We start from the raw sequence: 20,516 nt of genomic DNA on the forward strand, positions 1-20,516 counted from the left end.
CAGTAACGAAGACGGTAAAAACATTAGGTTAAACAAACAACACTTTGTTCACGGCAGTTTGAAGGTATCCCTGCACGTGAACAACGTACGCCCATTGGCGATGGATCCAGCCATGTGACTTCCCTAATAGACAGAAATCACTGATTCGAACGAACTAGACTATTGGCTGTCATGCAGGTCCAGGTGAGAGGTGTACTTCTGTTCTGTCTGCTGCTGGGTCATATTCTGGTTGAAGCTGGAAAACCGGTTTCTTTGGTAAGAAATAAAGTTGTTTACTTAATTTAAAACGGCCTCGCCTAAGGGCACAATCTAGGGCTAAATGATAACTTGTTTTAAATTGTGCAAAATACAGTACAGTTTTCATTAACCTTTTTTCATCCCGACAGAAATTCTAGTTTATTAGGTGCTGATTAAAAAGTGTCCTGTAATCGACTATTCATACTTTTCTATTAGAATTTAGGTCGATTGAAACAGTAGGTTTAGTATGGGATGGATTAACAAAGTGACAGCATTAGTGTCTTTTGATGTTTACATTGTTGTGTAACGGTGCAGTGTCAATGACCTTTCTGAAACAAGGTAAATACAAATTGTGTGTTTTTATGATTGGTTAGGAGATATGCTTAAGTCCTCCTACGTTGTTGTTATACTGTTATTGTTATTATGTTACTACACTTTTTACAGTTTTTACACTGTTGTTACACTGTTATGTTGTCACTACATTTTCTACACTGTGATTACACTATCATTACACTGTTATTGCACTATCATTACACTGTGATTAGTAAGTAAGTAAGTAAGACTATTTATATAGCACTTTTCATACAAGAATTGCAGCTGAAAGTGATTACACTGTTGTTGCAGAGATGGGAATTACTTTGTTGCTATACTTGAGTATATTTTTTTGGTATCAGTACTTCACAATTTTTCTGACCACCTTTTACTAAAACACTAATACAGGTAGTAGTAATGACTACTTTTTAAGTATATGTCAGAATCCATACTTCTTTACTTTAACCCTCGTGCTGCCTTCGGGTCACATGACCCAAAGGTTCATAACGAACCATCGTTGTGTTTACCCAATTTTACCCAATACAAAAACAAATAAAAATTATTTTCTTTTAACCTTCGCAATGTGGGGGGTCTGAGACAGCCCAACGGTTAAAAGAAAATGCTTCACTTTGTTTTTGTATGCGGTAAAGTTGTCGCAATACGACGGTGGGTCACAATGACTGATGGGTCAGAACGACCCGAAGATAACACAAGGGTTAACTTGAGTGAAAAAGTGTAGTCAGTACTTCAACTTTTACATGAGTCTTTTTAAACATGGGCATTTGTACTTCCACTTGAGTGAATGATGTGTGTACTTTTGCTATCTCTGGTTTCCAGGTTATTTCTACCACTTTATAATTTCAATTAACTCAGTCTAAGAACTCCTCTTGCCAACTTGATTACTGTTCCCCAGTGGCCGATAGGAAGCAGGCGACCACTTGAGAATGATGCGGGGTTCGAGCCAAAAGATGTGCTGGTAAGTGCTTTTACGTGCACACGTCTGCCCGTACCAAGTAACATAAAGCTGGACATATTTCTAAATGTTATTGTAGATGTGCTGCAATAAATCAACACATAGCCTTCAGTTGGCTATATCCCACGACAACAGAGGTAAATTATTTGTAACGTTATGCTTTATAAATTGAATTCTTTAACAGTATTGTTTTAAGTCTTGCTTAACCCTCGTGCTGCCTTCGGGTCACATGACCCAAAGGTTCATAACGAACCATCGTTGTGTTTACCCAATTTTACCCAATACAAAAACAAATACAAATAATTTTCTTTTAACCATTCCAATGTGGGGGGTCTGAGACAGCCCGACAGTTAAAAGAAAATGCTTCACTTTGTTTTTGTATGAGGTAAATTTGTCACAATACGACGGTGGGTCACAATGACTGATGGGTCAGAATGACCCGAAGATAACACAAGGGTTAAGTCACATTTAATTAGAAAAACTGGGTAACAAACTGGGATTTACATTGTCTTTACTGTAGGTGACTAACTTCTTTTATCCAGAACTTAATTTCAGTGAACCATGCACTTGAAAATTATGAAGGGTTTGAACCTGAGGAAACTACAGAAAATCAGGTTTGTAAAGTGAATGTTTTTATACAGTTTATTATCCCAAAAGTCACCCCCACAAGTCTCCCTGAGAGCCACATCCAATTAGAATCAAGTATGTTGCAATAACCCTCCAGCAAAAACCCTCCCTTAATTCTGTCCTCTCACACATCTTCTCTTTAACCCCAGATGACACCTCAGAACTCATCCACCACACCCAGAGAAACCAGCCAGTTGCCTTCATTCTTTCTTTCATTAATTAATGCATTATTCAACTGACTCATGAATTAATCCTGCAATACTTGTTATTCCTTCAAATAAAAAGAGTACATCTATTTAGTTGTTGGTGTGGTATTTGAACTTGAACCAGGGTGGGATTAGTGAAAAGTGGCCAAGAGAATGATGAGGTTTTTCAGCCAAAAACAGAGATGTTTGCTATGAGTGTAGATAAGTGTTCTGGACATTTAATGGCAGCAGCTCTCCATGGTTATGGACAGTCTTTACAACAGACATACAAATCGTTCAAGTTAAGGTGTAGGCAGTTAAGAAATTACATCAATGTTGGGACAGCAGTACAGATTGTTTAAAATATTGGCTTGAAGACACATTTGGCTATCCTGGTAAAGCAAGGCATTTAAACATACTGCATGGGCTTAAAAGAAAGTTTGATACCATATCAAAATAGTAAATGACGTTGTATGTGGATGGAAATGATCTGAAGTTAAAGACTGAGACAAAACACCAAATCACAAGGATCAACTTTATTTGGAGTTAAACATCTCACAAGTGTTTTCAGTCATCATCCAGCCAGTGGTCCGGCAGGCCAGTGGTTCGGCAGGTCAGGCCGTCCAGATGGTTTGATTCTCCAACCCTGACTCCTTAATGACACTCCATAATACTTTGAAAGAGCTTTGCTTGAGATCTTCTACATGTTTCAGACAGCTAGCCATGAGCGAGCTAGCCATCGTTGTCTCGATCAACATATGACTTTACAGTGATAAGAGGGGTTGGCTGTAGCATGTACTGGCCTAGATCCAGGGTCATTCTGAATAACTTTGACAAGACACAACTAGCCCTCCTAACGCTTGGCTCCACATGCTACAGTTGATCCAAACCATCTGATCCTAAAGTGGCACCATTCAAATTCTCCTTTCCTTGGAAAAGTCACTGATTTCAATCAGACAGGATTGGTATCAGCTGTGTAGAGGCACATACTTCCACCTATCCAGCCATTTAAGATCAGAGAGGAAGCAAAGATGTATTGTAGAGAATTGGTACAGCGCCTAGATCTTGTGTCCATAGAGTATATCAGTGGGTTTGGTGCCAAACAGGAAAGACAAACTGAATCACTCCAGAAATTAGAATAACATACAGGCTTCCTCTGCTAAAACAGGTAAACCAGTAAGTGCTGAGGCCTCTTTATCAATGGATGGAACCTTCAAGGTGGGGAAAAGAGGATGTCTTGTGGTGCAAAGCTTATAAATCAAGTTTGGGGACATTAGCAATGCAACAAATTTGGGGCAAAGCAAAAGCCTATACTTTATCAGAATTATGCTAAACAAAATCACATTTCCTTTGGGGAATCCAGATGGTGTCAATTAGTTGGGTAATTGTAATAGGTAGCTGTATCTTTATATGTAACAGTTTGAAGTCTACCCTCCACATTACACCTTTTGAAGAACAGAAAAACAGTGGTAACACTGTGGAAAAACAGCCACCACAACAAACAATGCAGAAAGTCAACACATTTACCAAAAGGAATGACTTCAGATTAGAAATTATCTTTAATAATTGGTGTTCTGATGTTATAGAATCCAAATTGAGGGGGGTGGGGATTCATAATTTGGGGTAGCAATTCAAAACAGTGGATATGAATTGTGGGCAGTTAGTTGTTAGTTGTTCAAACTACAACTCGGCACTACATTCTCGTTGAACTGAGGTTTTTCTCAGAGGCAAGATCCACAGGCTGCCCAACAGCCTGTGTAGACAGCGTGCGAGTAGGCTTTCTTCAGAGGACAAAGCAGCTTCTCTTTACAGTAAGGCCACTTTAAATAGTTATTCTATATAGAGGACCACAGCCTTTACTCCTTGTCCACAGATCTCATTACTGAGGGAATACAAGGGGTCTTCAAGTGTCTAGGTGTAAGAGCATGGTGGTGCTGGTCTGCAGGGCCAGATGGAAGCCCCTCCCCCTTCCTCTCCTCACTCAAGCTGAGGCTCAGACAAAATGGCTGCCACAGCTTTGCCAATGAGGTAGTCTCCCCCCTCCCTGACTTTCCTCTCGTGCCCCAAACCGAAACTCAAATACACACGCGCACACACACCCCCCCCCCCACCCCCAAAACCATGTGCAGTTCTGGATTATAACGATCTTCGCAAAAAATATATCTATTTCAACAGAAGTTCGGAAAATCATCACCTCGCCGGGTATCGATCCTCTGTGGCTTTATCAAAGTTTAGCAAGTTGAGAAGTTCAGAGATGCCGTACCACACGACTGCTGCTCTGACTACGATCCACAATAGACAACTTTGTTGTCCTTTGTTGCTGCTGCTGCAGTGCTGTTCATATTGGTATATCAGGTAGAATCGATCTGTTTCTTTAACCACAGCCCCTTTAGCTGCGATCCTTTAGTCCTTCCAAATGCTTGTGTGTTTTGTATGGTGCATCAATATCATGTGTGTGCATGCCTATGGGTGTTGGGTGACAGTGTGTCAATGTAGAGTGTGTGTGTGCGTTTTCTGTGGCGTCAAAAGGGACAGAAGGTTCAGTGTGGTGGTGGTAGCACCAGCTTTGACAGGGGTCTGGTTCACCACAGCTGTATTTCAGTTTCCCTCCAGGAGGGAAGGGGTGGGGGAGGAGAGGGGAGGGGACTGGGCAGGACCGCGCAGGATGTGAAGGGGGGGTGGGGGTGGGGAGTGAGGGGCTTACTTGGCCCCCAGGATGGCATACTGGTTGTCAAGCTGCAGCTGTTGCATAGAAGCACTCCCCCCCTCCTCTCGGCCACGGGTCTTGTGCTTCACCACCTCGAAGGTCTTCTCCATTTCTCTATCCCTGCGGACAAAACATGCGCGCATCAACAGATGTATCAACCGATATTTATAAAACCACGTCAACATCTGCTTCACAGGTGCCTCCTAGACACCTACTTGCGAGTCTCCACGTGCTTAGAGGTTGCCCCCAGGGAGGGAAACTGCGTGTCGCTGAAGATCTCAGGGGGGCCTTGGGTGGGGCCTCGCTTGTTGGTGGTCAGCCTGGCCCCTGGGGGGCGGTACACACCTGAAGGCTTGGACTCAGGCACTTCCACTTCCTCTGCAGGCGGTGAAGAGAATGACCATTCATTCGTGAAATTAAACATATTGACTTGACATATCGGATACAATACATCTTGTAGTTACATTGTGGAATTTGAGAAAACATTAAACAGTACATGGACCGTGATTTCTAGTGATGAGAAAGGGGCTTCACTTACCCACAGGGGCAACAGCGGCAGCTGGAGCTGAGCCAGATTTGTTCCAAGGTCCAGAAACTTTGTCTCCACTGACCAGGATGATCTCTCCATCATCCCCAACTTCCTCCCTTTCATACTCCTCCTCCTCCTTTTCATCACTGCCACATCAACCAGAGAACGTGTCAGGCACACAGGGGGAGGTGAGAGGGCACATACATGGCAGCAGGTTAACGACTATGTAAAAAAGAAAAATAGCCAAATGTGGCCCTGCCCCATGTCCCACCATCTTACCTTATCTGCAGAGCCTGCAGTCGGAGGCCGCTGTAATCCACCTCTTTCTGCTCAAACTCTTTCCACTCCTCGTCCTCCTGAAGACAAACGCACAGAATATAGCGCTGGTTCACTACTTGAAAGCCTCTAAATCCTGACAGTAAAGCATCCAAATGCGTCGTATTCTCGTCGTTTAAAAATGTGTCAACTGAAAAGGCAAATGTACATCACCCGTAAACAGCTGGAGTGCACATAGTATTTCCCAAAGGAAACCTTTTTAGTACTTGCTTACAAAAGTAGCAAGAAAAAGCATCTACACATTCATACAATTGTCTCTCGACAATGACGAGTCAAAAAATTACAAAAATCTAAAGGCTAGCTATGACATTTAAATTAAACAAGGCCCACGCCCTAGCTCGCTAAATTAGCTAGCACGACCGGGTACGTTACATTACCCTTTCAATCTGCGCATCTTGGTTTTCACTTTTCGTTGACTTCTCCTTTTCCTTTTTGTTCTTTTTTAGGACAACTGGTGTGGGCCCAGCTCCCGTCTCTTTCCCCTTCCCCTTTTCTTTCTTCTTCTTTTTATCCCTCTTGGCAAAGAAATCATCCAGGCTCTTCTCCGCACCGCCAGTTGTAGCAACATCCGCCATTTTCAAAGAAAACGCCGCTAGCTAGCTTGTAGCAACCGAGTGACGAATCTGAATTTGATCAGTAAAATTAACCAGTTTAAATCGATTAGAAAAGTATTAGTAAGCTCTTATACTATCAACAACATTAAACGGGTTCAACCTACGCGTTATTATCTCAATTCAGCCACTCCGCTCGCCTGTCTTTCAATGCCACATTTGCTAGGTAGCTTAGCTGGCTGACTGGCATTCCACACTGTGAGATTGCACACGAGACTGAAGCTTCAGCCGGATGCACAAGGAACAAGTCTTATGTTGCCCCGGAAACGAACATTCAAGAGACAAGTTTGATAGACAAACTCAATAGCCAATTAACGAAAATACCTCGCGCTTGGGTTTTCTCCAGCCCATCACATTAAAGCGGTTGGAAGAGCAACACGAAGTTTTTTATGTTGCAAAATAAATGCCGGAAAAATTTGACATGCATCACTATTTGAATATGCTTTACTAGGGATCACATTATTGTTTGATAGTATATGATTAGCTAAATACGTCATCATAAAACAGGGTTCTATACCATTGCACTTTGGCTAACTAAATACATATCTGCTTAGCCTAGTTAACTGTATGCCTTGTTAATAATACTGTGCACTATAGCATGTTATCTATCCACTAGTTTGCATGAATTGATACAACCTTACAATTGAGTGGCATACTGTGTGTATTACCTGCCATGCAATACACATTGGAACGAACAAGCAAAGCTCATCTTTTCTCGTGTTAAAAGAGCAACAATGACCAGACTGGGCATTAGGTAGGCCTATATATGATCAGGGTTTTACACCTCTATCTATACTAGCATTGGCCAGGCCAAAAACAGAGAAACAAAGAACCTTCTGCCGCATTGAATAGTTTGGCTGCTGTCAGCAAGATTCTTAGCCTATATAGGCCTAGTAGCCTACATTGTCAGTCACCTATCAGCTGCGTGGCATGTGTACAAATGCATTGGGGAGGGGAGCATCAAACTCTTATTGACCAACAAGACACGCATTCCCAAGCTTTTGTCTTTTATTGCTCAGCAGTAAAAAGTACACAGTGTATGCTACGATACAAAAAAGACATATGCCTAACATTGAACACAAGATACTGCCACACCTTCCCTTAACCGTTCTACATATTGTGAAGTATTCACTCATAAGCCCACTGCAATGAAAAACGTCAAGCAAGCCTGTATGTGTGTAACAGAACTTCAACATAACCTCCAACAGAAATGATTATGATTGAGCTGGTCAACAATTCTCAAAAAAGAAATACCAGACAAAGGCAGGCAGTAGGCTATTCAACAGAATATCAGAGAGACAGAATATGAAACAAGCTAAAGTAAAAGATGATAAAGGACTGTAATTTGATGCAAAAAAAAGAGCACTCAAACAAATGTTTAAACTATGTCTGCATGTGCTCACAGTAAATATTCAGGATAAAATAGCTCAATGCTTTCATTGGTCAGTTATAATCACACACCATTCTATACCTGTACATTACAGTAATACACACAGTTAATTTGCATTCACAAAACTGTTGCCTAATTATGGAGGGAGAATGGAAAAGGTTTGGTCAAACTATTTTTTCAGGATGGTGAGGATTTGAAACTCCCCTGCACTGCACACCTCAACCATCACTCCATGACACACCAATCCTCACAGATAGACTGACAGGCTAGCAGTCAGACTTACGCACACCCACACACACACATACATACATTGAACAAACATTTAGATATATCGGCATGTATAATTGAACAGTAATCATGTGCTCAGTTTCATTATATCATAGTATATCATAACAAATCATTTAATGTAATAAAACAAACACATTAAATTAGGCAATTATATTTAAAAAAAGATAATGGAACATTGAAGCTTTGAAATTGTGTATCACATCTTTGTATTTTGAAAAAGAGTGTTCTATGTGTGTCATTTTTAACATAAATTCCTATAATGACCTTATTCGGTTATGTGTGACTTTCCGCACTTGCAATTTATATGTTTTATGTAAAATTGTAAGACACACTTACATACATGCACACTCTCTCTGACTCTCGTCACTCTCTCTCTCTCTCCCTCTCTCTCTCTCTCTCTCTCTCTCACACACACACACACACACACACACAAACTACAGTAGCACATATAATGCTTAAACAGCTTGACAAATGAAGTTAAGACATCTATGTGGTCCCTCAGCAGAGAGGCTGGTGAAACACAAGGGGAAAAGCCATTCTAGGTCACCTCCATTCGGTCTGCAGACACCCCAGACCTCTATGCTATTTCTTCTTCTGTCCTCCTTGTTGCACCCCTCCAGGGACAACAGATCAAACTGCAACACTGTATTTTCTCTCTACTAAAACCCAATCTCATAAAACCTTACTCTCAACCTCTGTATCCCCCCCAAGTACGTAGGTGCAGAATTCAAGTTCAACAGGCTTTTTTAATAAGTGTTTTGGGTTTGATTATAAAGAAATTAAAATGTGTATATTTTTTGTTTGTTTTCTACAGCATTTTCTCTCCAAAGCAGAAAGTGGCAACATCCACAATGCACTCACCATCAAGCCACTGTAACACAACTGAAACCACAAACGTTGTGTATCTTTATAAAAACATAAAAACCTTTATCACAATTAAGCATTTGTAGAAAATTTACATCAGAAAAATATTGTTGGATTCCCTCTCCTAGTAAATACTGTGTTTACTTCAGCCTTCCTCTATTTCTTTGAAGTCGTAATATACAGTATAAAGCACAGAGTCTCTGAAGATTTACCACATGTATAAAAATGACAGCGACAGCAGGAGGGGAGAAAAGGAGTAAGCCTTGGGGAGGGGGACTTTTATTTTGACAGTCTCGTGCTAGTGCAGGATGATGTGGCCATCGTTGTCTTTGTCTCTAAATGTTGGAGGCTTTGTCTCTGTTGATGAAGAGTGTCTCCTGGCAGAAGGGGTTCACCAGTACCACGCCGCTATCACTGTAGTCTCCATTAGGGGGGAGGCAAGTCTCCTGTTCCTGTCAACACACATACATGTCATCCTGGATCCACGTTTTTAGTTCTCAAAGAAACATCACATCCGTGGCTCCTTATTCTACAAAAACACAAACCTCCTTTCTTTGTGAATCTATATCCACCAAGATTGTATTGGTGATATCTGTACAGAGACATGTTGTTACTGTCACCTATCTACTCATCTTGTTATCTCAGAGTACCACAAGAAGGGAGAAATGTTTTGTATTTTTTTGTAGAACACAAGAGAGATTCTGTGTTTTGTGTGAATCCCAAAGGTATAGAAATTGTAAGGCTATCTACATTACATTACATTCAAAATATGTCATAAGTCAAATTCACTTTCAGGTCAGGTCATTCTGGACGTGAGAGTAACTGAAAATGTTTCAATCTACAATCAGTAATTCAAACAGCTTCTTCATACAGTAGGATCCTATTATTATTAACTGGACTATTTGTTCTTGAATTCTTGATATACTTCAGTTATTCTGAAATGCAGAATTAATTAATGAATTGATCCTTCAGTATCAGTCTGACTATGACAGACGCTAGCTAATTCGAAAGTCTATACTGCTATACAAAGGGGTTGTATAGCAGGAATGAAACGGCTTCCTTCCTTCTCTGCCTCTCAAGGTCTCAGTTTGACAGAGAACATTCGATGACAAAAGATATGTGGCTCCTAAAGTCTTGCAGAATGAGAGAACGGATAAAGCGAGAGAAAGGGAGGGAGGGAGGGGGGGCTTGGGAAAAGAAAGACAGAAGGGAGGGGTGACTCAGAAGATGGAGCAGCAAAACAGAAGGAGAGAGGAGGGAGAGAAAGAGAGAAGCATTCTGGTGCAAGTGACTCAGCATTAATGCAGAGCAGTTGCCAACAGAGTTGGTGGAAAACAACAGAGAGACAACAAAGAGAGGGAGGAGAAGATGGAGGAAGGGACGAATGGCACTAAGATAGACAATGAGGATTAATAGGAAGCTGAGGAACATGAAAGGTTTTGAATTCGTCTGATGAAGTATAGCTATTTTCAATGGGTTCTAGTGTCTTCTAGATGATCTGAAGGTTCTAGGCTGCTCTACAGAGAAGGAAGGAAGCCGGAACAGGACACCTGCGTATCACCACCAGGGGCAGCCTAAACGCATCCTGGCGTCTTCGTCACACTCCTGCACCACCGGCACAAGGGATGAACGATGGATGGAGAGAGAGAGAGGGAACCAATAACAGGAGGAATGAGAAGGAAACAGAGAGGCGCTCAGTAAGCAGGGATAGGAGAGGATACATTCCGTGATTAGTGACATAAGCATGACTGTTAGAAGATGGGACGCCATGGGCATGACAGATATGGAGACAGTTTCAACATTTTTTACTTGCAGTACTGCCAACTCAACAGCAGGGGGCTGTATTATATAGCATAACAAATCTGTTGACGCTAAAACTGAAATTAAAACTGAATGGAACTCGAGAGCCCTGTGGCCAGTCATACCTCAGCAGTCTCCAGAGACTGGATCTCCCTGGGCAGCTCCACGGCGTGCCTGCTGAAGTAGTCCATGGTGATGGCGTTGTTCCAGTAGCTCAGGTTGTTCTCCTGGCTGGAGGACTTCTTCTTCCTCCTCATACAGCAGACAGTCAGCAGCACCGCTGGAGATGGGGGGAGGGGGAGGGGGGGGGGGACAGAGAGAGAGGGACCATGATTTATTACATCATAACATGGGCTCTATAAGCAGGGTCGGCATCGCCCACACACATATGTGTCTTGCCAACCGAATTCACAACATCTGAGCCATGTACGTGTGTAGCTGTTCTTAGACAGCTGCTAAGTGCCGAGCTGCTGAGATGCTATCACTTACAGCACGAGGACACAGGCACGCTGATGGCCAGCACGATCCACACAATGTCTATCCTGCTGAGGCAGATGGTGGCGCGCCCCAGCGAGGAGTCGAGGGCCGGCCCTGACCCGTTCCCCGGGCCCCAGGGGTCCCGCGTGGTGGCGGGCACCAGCCGGTTGAGGAAGTTGCCACTGGCGGTGGAGGGGGACTCGGAGTCTGCTGAGCTGTTCCCCTGGGATCCTGGGGAGTCCGGGGCTGAGCTGTTTGAGAGGAGCCCCCCCTCGGTGGCGTTCCCCAGGGGGCCGTGTTCTACTGTGACGTTACCCTGAGGCGGCGTAGTAGGGGGAGGGGCATCCTTGCTACCGGCAGCTTCCTCAGTTGTGTTGACAAATGTGGTGGTGGTTGATACTGGATGGAGCTTGAGCTCAGGGGCTAGGCTGGTAGGGGTGAGAAGGGAATCTGGGGGAGAGGGAGGGGGGATGGAGGGTGGAGGAGCCTTGTCGGAGGGGCTGACCACCAGTAGCTCCGAGGTGGGGGGCTCGTTGAGACTGGGGTGCACCTCACGCAGTGTGATGGCATGGGCCGGGGCCTGTTCGAGCCTGGTCTGAGCGGGCTCCCTGAGTGTCTGGTCTCGCACAGTATCGGCCTCCGCCCTGGAGGAGGAGGAGAAGGAAGAGGAGGAGGAGGAGAGGGATGAAGGCTGGAGCTCAGTGGTGAGGAGCGGCTGGCTAGGGTTGGTGGGTTCCTCTATATTCAGATCCTGGGGGTCCAGACTGGGGGCTGGGGAGGCTCGGGGTCTCTCCCTACCCAGTGTGTCCCCTCTCTCAGTGGGGGGGGCAGGGGCGGGGGGCAGGGTGGAGCCTGAGTGAATGGACGCCTCCTCGCTGTGTGGGCCAGCAGTGCAGGGGTGGCTGGGGAGGCCGCTGGCCTGGTTAGTGCAGGAAGGAGGATCTGTATCTGGGCTAACAGCATCAGCTACATTGACCGAGTTGGTGAGATCAGAGCCAGGGGGCTGGGGCTGAGGCTGGGGCTGAGGCTGGGGCTGAGGCTGGGGCTCACTCTGCAGAATGAGGCTGACGGGGTCGGCTCTGGCAGAGCTCACAGTGTTGGGGTTGACTTGATCTGCAGCGCTTAAGAAGCTGTCTTTACTGGAGGGAACCAGGCTGGTGGGGAGGGCATGCTGCCAGCCCAGGGAAGTGAGGGCGGCAGTGGGCAGGATGATGCCCGCACCCCCCCCCTGCGTGGGCCAGTCCCCGCTGCTGGAGCCCTCCTGCTGTGTGTCTGGGGGGGCGTGGGTCGGGGCAGGGAGGGGGGCGCTCTGGGGTGCCGTTGTCATGGATACCGGGTCCTGGGGTGCGTAGCTAGGGAACAGCTCCTGGTTAGATGACACCAGGCCCAATGGCAGTGCCAGGATAGCTATAACACCTAGAGAGAGGGAGAGAAAGAGAGAGAGAGTGAGAGAGAGAGAGAGAGAGAGAGAGAGAGAGAGAGAGAGAGAGAGAGAGAGAGAGAGAGAGAGAGAGAGAGAGAGAGAGAGGGAATGACAGGAATTAAACACTGTGTGGGTACGGAGGTGTGTATCTGTGTGTTTGTCCGTCGAAGTGTAACAGTCTCCTGTTCTCCAGAGGTGCCCGGATTAGCCTAGCTCAGCACAGGCAGTGTGACCTGCTTGCTAGGATAGTGTTCATCTGCCCAGGAGGACTCGGAGGCGTGTCTTGAATTCATTCCGCACATTAAAAGCTTGAATCACTGCCACTGCTTTATTTGTCACTCGCCTTTGACAGGATTGCTTTATTAACCTTATTATGGAGGAAGTGTCCCCCAGTGCATGTGTGGTGTTAGTGTGCCTGCAGTGTGTGTGTGTGTGTGTGTGTGTGAGTGTGTGTGTGGTGTGTGTGTGGTGTGGGTGGTGTGGGTGGGCCTGCAGTGTGTGTGTGTGTGTGTGTGGTGTGATTGGGCCTGCAGTGTGAGTGTGTGTGTGTACGTGACTATGCATAAGTGTCACCAGACATTAAGTACATTATCAGCAACCTGTTGAAACAAGACAAATAACTGTGCCTGCTACCTACTACACAACGTTCAAATCAGCCCATCCTCTGAGATGTCTTAACATGACCAGTAATGGTAACTGTGTGGATTTCAGGTACAGCAGCTCTATGGAACCACTTCAGAGAGCTAATAAGGCTAATAAACAAAGTGTACACTTTGATATTATGCTGAGAAAGATGTAATCAACTCCCCCCGACAAATCTGACAGCTTTCCTAAGCTCATTCACAACACATAGGAGGGATATATGAGCAGCTACTTTAAGTCGGCTCGGAGGAACAGAGAAACAGAGGGCGGGGGACAGAAAGAGAGGTGGGGGCGATCGAGATAAAAGGAAAGAAAGACAGAGGGATTGAAGTGATCGTGGAGGGAGGCAGGAACCTGGATTGTCTCATTAATTCCCCCCGTCCCCCATCCCACCTTGTCTTATTGACACAGTTAAACATGGCTAATGTGAACACATCAATGAGGCTCCCAGTGGGAGGCTCCAGCGCACTGCTGGTGTCCTGGGCTTTAGCCTGCTGCCAAACAGAGACGCTGTGCTGCCTGCTCGCTGAGGCCCTCACAGACACAGCACATGTTCCCCAATGAGAGCTTTCCAAGTGTCGCTGGGCATGAACACAACTCCAATGAAAGTGAATGGAGTGATGGAGATTAAAGAGCGTTACATGGAGATTTGAAAAAAAAAGGTAAATTGATAAGTAAACTGAGTGAAGGTGAGAGTGTGTTGGGATGGATATAAATTTAGATCTGAGCTGAGGTAAAGAAAGACAGAAAGAGAGATGGTGGGATAGAGGGATACAATCATTAACACACACACACAGAGATATTCACTGATCCATGTGACCCAGGTGTTACAGCCATTGCTTCGCCCAGTGCTGTCTTTGTTACCATGGAAACCCACTTTCTGTTTTCCCGAGGCAGGAAGAACACCAAAGGGAGAGGAGAGGTGGAAGAACCGCAACATGAATGAACAGAAAAACCTCAAGAGGGAATAAGTGGTGAAGGAAGGCTTGTGACAGTAATCGGAGCTTGTATATTGAGCAGGTGAACAGGCAGCAACTCTGATGACAGGGGAACACAGGGGAACACAGGGGAACACAGGGGAACACCGGGGAACACGGGGGGGAATGGGAACACAGGGGAACACGGGAACACAGGGGAACACGGGAACACAGGGGAACACGGGAACACAGGGGAAGAGAGGGGAAAATGGGAACACGGGAACACAGGGAAACACAGGGGAACACAGGGGAACACAGGGGGAATGGGAACACAGGGGAACACGGGAACACAGGGGAACACAGGGGAACACAGGGGAAAATGGGAACACGGGGGAACACGGGAACACAGGGGAACACAGGGGAACACGGGAACACAGGGGAACACAGGGGAACACGGGAACACTGGGGAAAATGGGAACACGGGGGAACACAGAGCTGTGTTCTTCAGGAAACATCCCCACGTTGTTCAGCTCTGACCCAGCCACTATATATATCAAATCCTTTTAAAGTCTGCCTTCAACTCATGAATCATACTCCCCATACACTGTCACAGGCTATCAAACACACACACACACACACACACACACACACACACACACATAGACACTCTTGATCATGCACTCACATGATCACAGATGGACACACACACAAACACACACAAGGGTCCTTAGATTACATTTGCCATGCCTGTCACGCTGCTAATCCACAGAGCCCAGTGCAGACCCATAACAGGGAGATAACACACACCACAAGGCGTGATTTACGAGGGCTCCTCCAGGACGTCTGAAGAGAACAAACAAACGCACCGCAGGGCCTTGCACTCCTGTATGTAGGCCATTGTCAATCTGGGGTAACATGAACCCTGACCCCTTTATAAGAGCATCAAAACCTAACTGTGGTGAGGACACTAACACTACATAATATATGTCTCTCTGGGACTAAGAGATACAGTTGCAAACCCGGTGGCGATGATAACAAGACCTGCTCTGTCCGGAGTGTTGTCTATGGAGAGCTGCTGTGGGGGTGTAGACCTGTGCTGCAGTGTGCTGACAGCCGACAGACGCAGCGAGGAAGAGGGGTGTATCTGGGGCCGGCAGAGAGACAGTGTTTACCACGCTGTGGTTTGGCCTCAATCACACCCTCAATCAGTGGCCAGCCCCCGCTGTCACAACCTGGCAACCTGAAACTTCGCTTGGAAATGAATAAAACATGAGCTGTGACTCTGCTCACTACAAAGTGGAGTTTACATCAGAAATGGCCTCACACTGTTTGGGAGCATACACCTACACACACACACACACACACACACACAAGGAGGCATGCACAAACAGATACGCTGGCACACCCACAATCACACAATTTGAGACACACACTCATAAACCGCCACTAAAACACACATATGTACACCCCATAATCCCTCTGTAAACACCACCAGCCTGTGTCAGACAGTCTATGATCAGAATCTTTATGCCCTGCAAGTTCCGCCTCGTCTGATAAAAACAAGCGCTTTAATATTCATCTGGGACTGTGAAGATTAGTCAAATCATATTTTATTGAATACTCTGATGTTAAATGAGGCAAAATGCGTTTCAAGTTCACTCGGATCAAAAACATGTTTTATGCTTGTTGGCTCACTAAATATTCAACATCTTGTACTTGGCTTCTTCATATGCTTCAGGAAATCAGTGTCGTCTCAGTCTTTATAGTCAGTCATTGGAGTGATCTGACAACAAACACACACACACACACACACACACGCTCACACACACACACGCTCACACTACTGCATCTAATCGTGTAGCAGCCCACAGCAGAGAGCAGGATAGCATGAAATAACCATGTGTACTTGTGTGGGTGGAAGCATTCAGGATGTATCTAAAAGTGTGTGTGTACTTTGTGGGAGGCTAAGACATTTGTCTCAGTGGTGGTTGTGTGTGGCTGATGAAGTGAGAGAGGAAGCAGGATGGGCAGAGACTGAGAGCCAGGCCCCTTCGCCCCAACACACTCCACACTGTCCACACAGCGTGCTGGGAGTCTATTACACAGATAGATGAAGGAGGGATGGAGAAGGAGGAGAGAACAGCAAGATGATGGAGGGAGGGGGCAGGAGAGAACAGGTTTTTATTAACATCCATTATTGAGCAAGTCGAGGCACTGGAGACCATAAGAATGGAGGAGGAGGGAAGTTGGAGGGTGTGATGAAACACGCTTGAAGAAAAACAAGGAGCAATGCAAGTGTGAGCAGAGACAATAGAGAGTTGGGGCGGGAGTGTGTGAGTGTGTGAGTGTGTGCATCGTGTGTGTGTGTGGTAAGATCATTTGTTGAGCAAATGTTTGCAGTTCGCTAGCATTGTTCTTGCAAAACAATTTCAGGACTCCTTGTTGTCAACGCTCTCAAAAGGATTGTGCATTCTCTTTCTTTCCTTCCTGCTTTCCTTATTTTGCTGGTTTCTTGTTCCTATGCAACTGTAAGTTCACACGAGTCTCACGCTAGGCACACTTACACACACAGGCGATATCTACCAGTACAAAACAGGTCTTTCCTTTTTTATCAATGACTCCATAACCTTGGGTGACGCAACATAAGCCAACAGCCAACTGACAAAATGATGTATTCAGAGGTGATGGAAGGATATAACATTTCATTATTTACTGTGATCTTGACTCGAACCATCTGACAAAGAAGGACACATATGACAGAGAGGAAGAGAGAGAGGGAGAGAGAGAGAGAGAGAGAGAGAGAGAGAGAGGGAGAGGGAGAGGGAGAGAGAGGGAGAGAGAGAGGGGGAGAGAGAGAGAGAGAGAGAGAGAGAGAGAGAGAGAGAGAGAGAGAGAGAGAGAGAGAGAGAGAGAGAGAGAGAGAGAGGGGGGGGACATAGAGAGAGAGCGAGAGAGGGAGAGAGAGAGGGAGAGAGAGAGGGGGAGATAGAAAGAGAGAGAGGGTGAGAGACGGAGAGGGAGAGGGGGAAAGATACGTGAGCAGCCTTCTGAAGGTGTTCCTCGTCTCACCCTGACCTGAGGAGACCCTGTCCGTCAGTAAGAAGTAAGACAAGCTGTTGTTTCTCCTCACCCAACCTATAGTCCCCATGCCTCCCGCCTGATAATCACCTGCTCACACATGCCCGTGCCCAACAGAGCCCAGCAAGGACCACAGGTAAAATAACTGCTAAATTACATCTTGATTTATGTCAACGATAACGCCAACCTACTCCCATTAGGAGGGCCTGAGATTTATAACGGGCCGGGCAATTTATGCAGCAAACCTGCTGAATTAGGTCTGTTTTTGAATGCATAAGAAGCCTTGTGACATTCATGCAAGTCCGCCATTGACCACATCTCGGGGACGTCAATAAATCATGGGAACGCCTGCCTCTTGTGCACTGAGTCCCTTCTCACTGTCCCCCAATCACTCACCATTAGGGTTAATGTCAGGGGGCCACAGAACCGCACGGTCAACATTTAGTAGTCACTGAGACCAGAGGTTAGAACATAGCTGTGGTGATAAATACAACATTAACAATGAGAGAATCTCCGAGCAATATGATTGTTATTGTATGTGTATCTCTAATGAGGAGTCACCTAACAGAGAGAGAGCAGAGAGAAAGAGAGAGAAAGAGAGGTAGTGACAGAAGGAGAGAGAGAGGTAGTGACAGAAGGAGAGAGAGAGGGAGGGAGAGTGTATGTGTCACATGCATTGAGAAAATGCCTAAGTTTGCAGGCGTTGCAGTCCAGCAGTGCTGCACCATCAGCGGCCAGCTCCAGTCACAGTCACACCGTTTCATTGAGATCCTGGGGAAAAACCCAACCCTCCCCCCCCCCAAAACAGGCCCTGCACAGATGCAGAACCATCCATCAAAAACACGCACGCACACATGCACACACACATCCATATTCACTCCATGCTGTGCTGGCCCGGCTCTCTCCTGGGGGAGGAGGACGAGGAGAGTGGTGAGAAGGTGGAGAGCAGGGAGGAGGAAGAGATTCCACCACACTGCTCCTGCTGTAGAAATGACCTTTGGTCACAGTCACAACTCTAAGAATTCAATCCAAACCCACCGTGCTCCACTCGGTTAAAAAATTAAATGAAGAGGTCTGTAGGTGCCTTGGTCCATGAACAGACAAAGAGTAAAGAATGGATTGTTGCAAGCCCTCACAGAATCATGTCCGATTTCGGGACCAGCAGTGAGCCGTCATTATTTGACTCCACACTAGGATGATGGACACTTACCAGCCAAACATTCAAAGTATTTGAAAGGAGCATTTGAAAGAATTTCCAATAATATTTGTGCCCAGGGGCTGATTATGATATCAGATCGTTAGCGGCTACACTAACCAGACGGGGGGTTGAGGGGGAGGGGGGGATGGGGCTGCTCATCTCTCAGTCCTCCACGGACAGTGTTTAGTCTCATTTATATTAATCACCTCCCCCTCCTGCTTCCCCAGTCAACATGGAGAGGGCTGAATTTCGCATTCATCAGAATACCAACTAACTCTCATTGTAGAAAAATAATAGGCACCAGCTCTGGTCTCTCTGGAAAAAAGAGTCAAGAAGAGCTGTACTTTTAAAATCCTAATTGTTAACCAGGCACACTGCTAAATAAAGTAAGATGGTCTACTAAATTAAAAACGATAACTGAGGAGAAGGAGTATTATATATTATTGCTATTTCATAACCGACAACCAATAGACAACTAATAGATGGTCTTTGTCAGATCTGAAGAGAACGATCCCAAACTGGATGTTTGTGGATGGAGCTTGACCAACCTGAATCCAATCACGCCTTTCTGGAGGCTTTGTTCAGTTTTGGTGAGGAAAACTCATCCTTTTAACCTCATGCCTGGATGTCTGAAAGCAGCCAGAATCAGCCGTTCAAATCTCTGAACACAAAGCTCTTTATTTCTGGCCGGGCTGCGAGGGAGAAGGAGGAGGTGGTGGAAGATTATCAGACCTGTCACGCTCCTTCCAGAGGACCACACCAGGACGTCCATTACTGTAAGCTAGCTACGACTGTCACCTTCTGTTCATGGTGTCATCTGTCACTTAGCCAGGGAGTGGACTGATGTCATCTGGGTAGCTAGAAGCGTTGTGGGCACACACACACACACATACAAGCAAGGCAAGCCACATGTAAGTCACCTTAGGGAGTGTCTCGACACTATGAAACGAAGGAAGACTAATTTATCATACCACATTTCCACAAAATGAAAACAATAATTCTCTTGTTCAATGTAGGGAGTCAGGTGGCTGAGCGGTTAGGGAGTTGGGCTAGTAATCAGAGGGTTGCCAGTTCGATTCCTGGCTGTGCCAAATGACGTTGTGTCCTTGGGCAAGGCACTTCACCCTACTCGGGGGGTATGTCCCTGTACTTACTGTAAGTCGCTCTGGATAAGAGCGTCTGCTAAATGACTAAATGTAATGTCAATGTCTCGGTTGGTGGCTGATCTCTCGGTGGGCCGCCCAGCCGTGTTTTAACAACGTCTCTCAACTGTGCTATCAAGCTATGATGACGCATTGTTTGTCTTAGGAGGAAAAGTGTTTCCTGACGGTGATCCCTAAATATAGAGCATCTTATTGTGAGTGTTGTAAACAGACACATTCCACTGGCCCGGTCCTGGGCAGGCCCCGCCTGGCAATCTAGGGGGGAGGGGCCATCCCAGGGGGGCCGAGCGACAGATAGAGCACATCCTGTGGACCTCTGGGATAGAGGGGTGGAGGGAGGAGTGGAGGTGTGGATCGCTGGAACATGGAAGGAGAGGTAGAGAGAAGGAGGGATGGAGTTGGGGATGGGTAGAGGAGGGATGGAGGAGGAGTATGTAGAGGTGGATGGGGGGCTGGGTGAGGGGAGGTTGAGGGGGGGAGGGTAGAGGGCAGCACAGATGTGAGCCTAGCGATAAGAGGGGAGGCTATTTCACAGTGGGATAATGGCTTCCTGTTTGAAACCCTCCACAGTGTTTGTCAGATTAGCAACAGCTTTGAACATGGACATGTTTATCCCACTGTCGGGAGGGGAAAGAGAGATGTTTTCTGGGATAATGGTTCAGGAGGGATTCAGGCTTGACTAGAGCTGCAGAAACACTTGTGGGACGGGAAGCTGAGGTCTTAAACAGGAAGTGTTCCTAGGTCTGGGGAGAACACTGA

The 20,516-nt window shown here is 46.0% G+C and overlaps 2 protein-coding genes and 1 long non-coding RNA gene across 3 annotated transcripts in view; 1 reads left to right on the top strand and 2 right to left on the bottom strand.

Annotated features, from left to right (window-relative positions):
- The first annotated feature begins 111 nt into the window (after window positions 1-111).
- On the top strand, window positions 112-2,434 carry LOC134034644 (uncharacterized). Its single transcript, XR_009932254.1, has 4 exons — window positions 112-255; window positions 1,463-1,525; window positions 2,065-2,136; window positions 2,299-2,434. It is a non-coding gene; the product is annotated as an uncharacterized LOC134034644 (long non-coding RNA).
- A 421-nt stretch (window positions 2,435-2,855) lies between these two features.
- cdv3 (carnitine deficiency-associated gene expressed in ventricle 3) lies at window positions 2,856-6,759 on the bottom strand. The gene is made up of 6 exons (XM_062479126.1): window positions 6,625-6,759; window positions 6,284-6,529; window positions 5,850-5,926; window positions 5,580-5,716; window positions 5,257-5,419; window positions 2,856-5,161 (listed from the first exon to the last, which is right to left on the bottom strand). The coding sequence occupies exons 2-6, from the start codon at window positions 6,479-6,481 to the stop codon at window positions 5,035-5,037; spliced, it is 702 nt and encodes a 233-aa protein (XP_062335110.1). The 5' UTR covers window positions 6,482-6,529; window positions 6,625-6,759; the 3' UTR covers window positions 2,856-5,034.
- A 748-nt stretch (window positions 6,760-7,507) lies between these two features.
- tmem108 (transmembrane protein 108) overlaps window positions 7,508-20,516 on the bottom strand; it is a 31,706-nt gene continuing 18,697 nt past the window's right edge. Inside the window, exons 3-5 of the mRNA XM_062480357.1 lie at window positions 11,349-12,752; window positions 10,985-11,139; window positions 7,508-9,511 (exon numbers count right to left, since the gene is read on the bottom strand). Of these exons, the coding sequence (XP_062336341.1) occupies window positions 9,395-9,511; window positions 10,985-11,139; window positions 11,349-12,752 (1,676 nt within the window). The 3' untranslated portion in view covers window positions 7,508-9,394. The remainder of the gene's footprint in view (window positions 9,512-10,984; window positions 11,140-11,348; window positions 12,753-20,516) is intronic.

Source organism: Osmerus eperlanus, chromosome 15, assembly GCF_963692335.1.
Source record: "Osmerus eperlanus chromosome 15, fOsmEpe2.1, whole genome shotgun sequence".
In the NCBI taxonomy this organism is placed as follows: domain Eukaryota; kingdom Metazoa; phylum Chordata; class Actinopteri; order Osmeriformes; family Osmeridae; genus Osmerus; species Osmerus eperlanus.

What these genes read in the sequence shown, in the direction of transcription:
- cdv3 (XM_062479126.1), bottom strand. Translation starts at nt 6,481, where the DNA reads ATGGCGGATGTTGCTACAACTGGCGGTGCGGAGAAGAGCCTGGATGAT. An exon ending in CTGCAGGCTCTGCAGATAAG is followed by an intron (nt 5,717 to 5,849) that starts GTAAGATGGTGG and finishes TTGATGTGGCAG; the next exon opens with TGATGAAAAGGAGGAGGAGG. An exon ending in AAGCACGTGGAGACTCGCAA is followed by an intron (nt 5,162 to 5,256) that starts GTAGGTGTCTAG and finishes TTTTGTCCGCAG; the next exon opens with GGATAGAGAAATGGAGAAGA.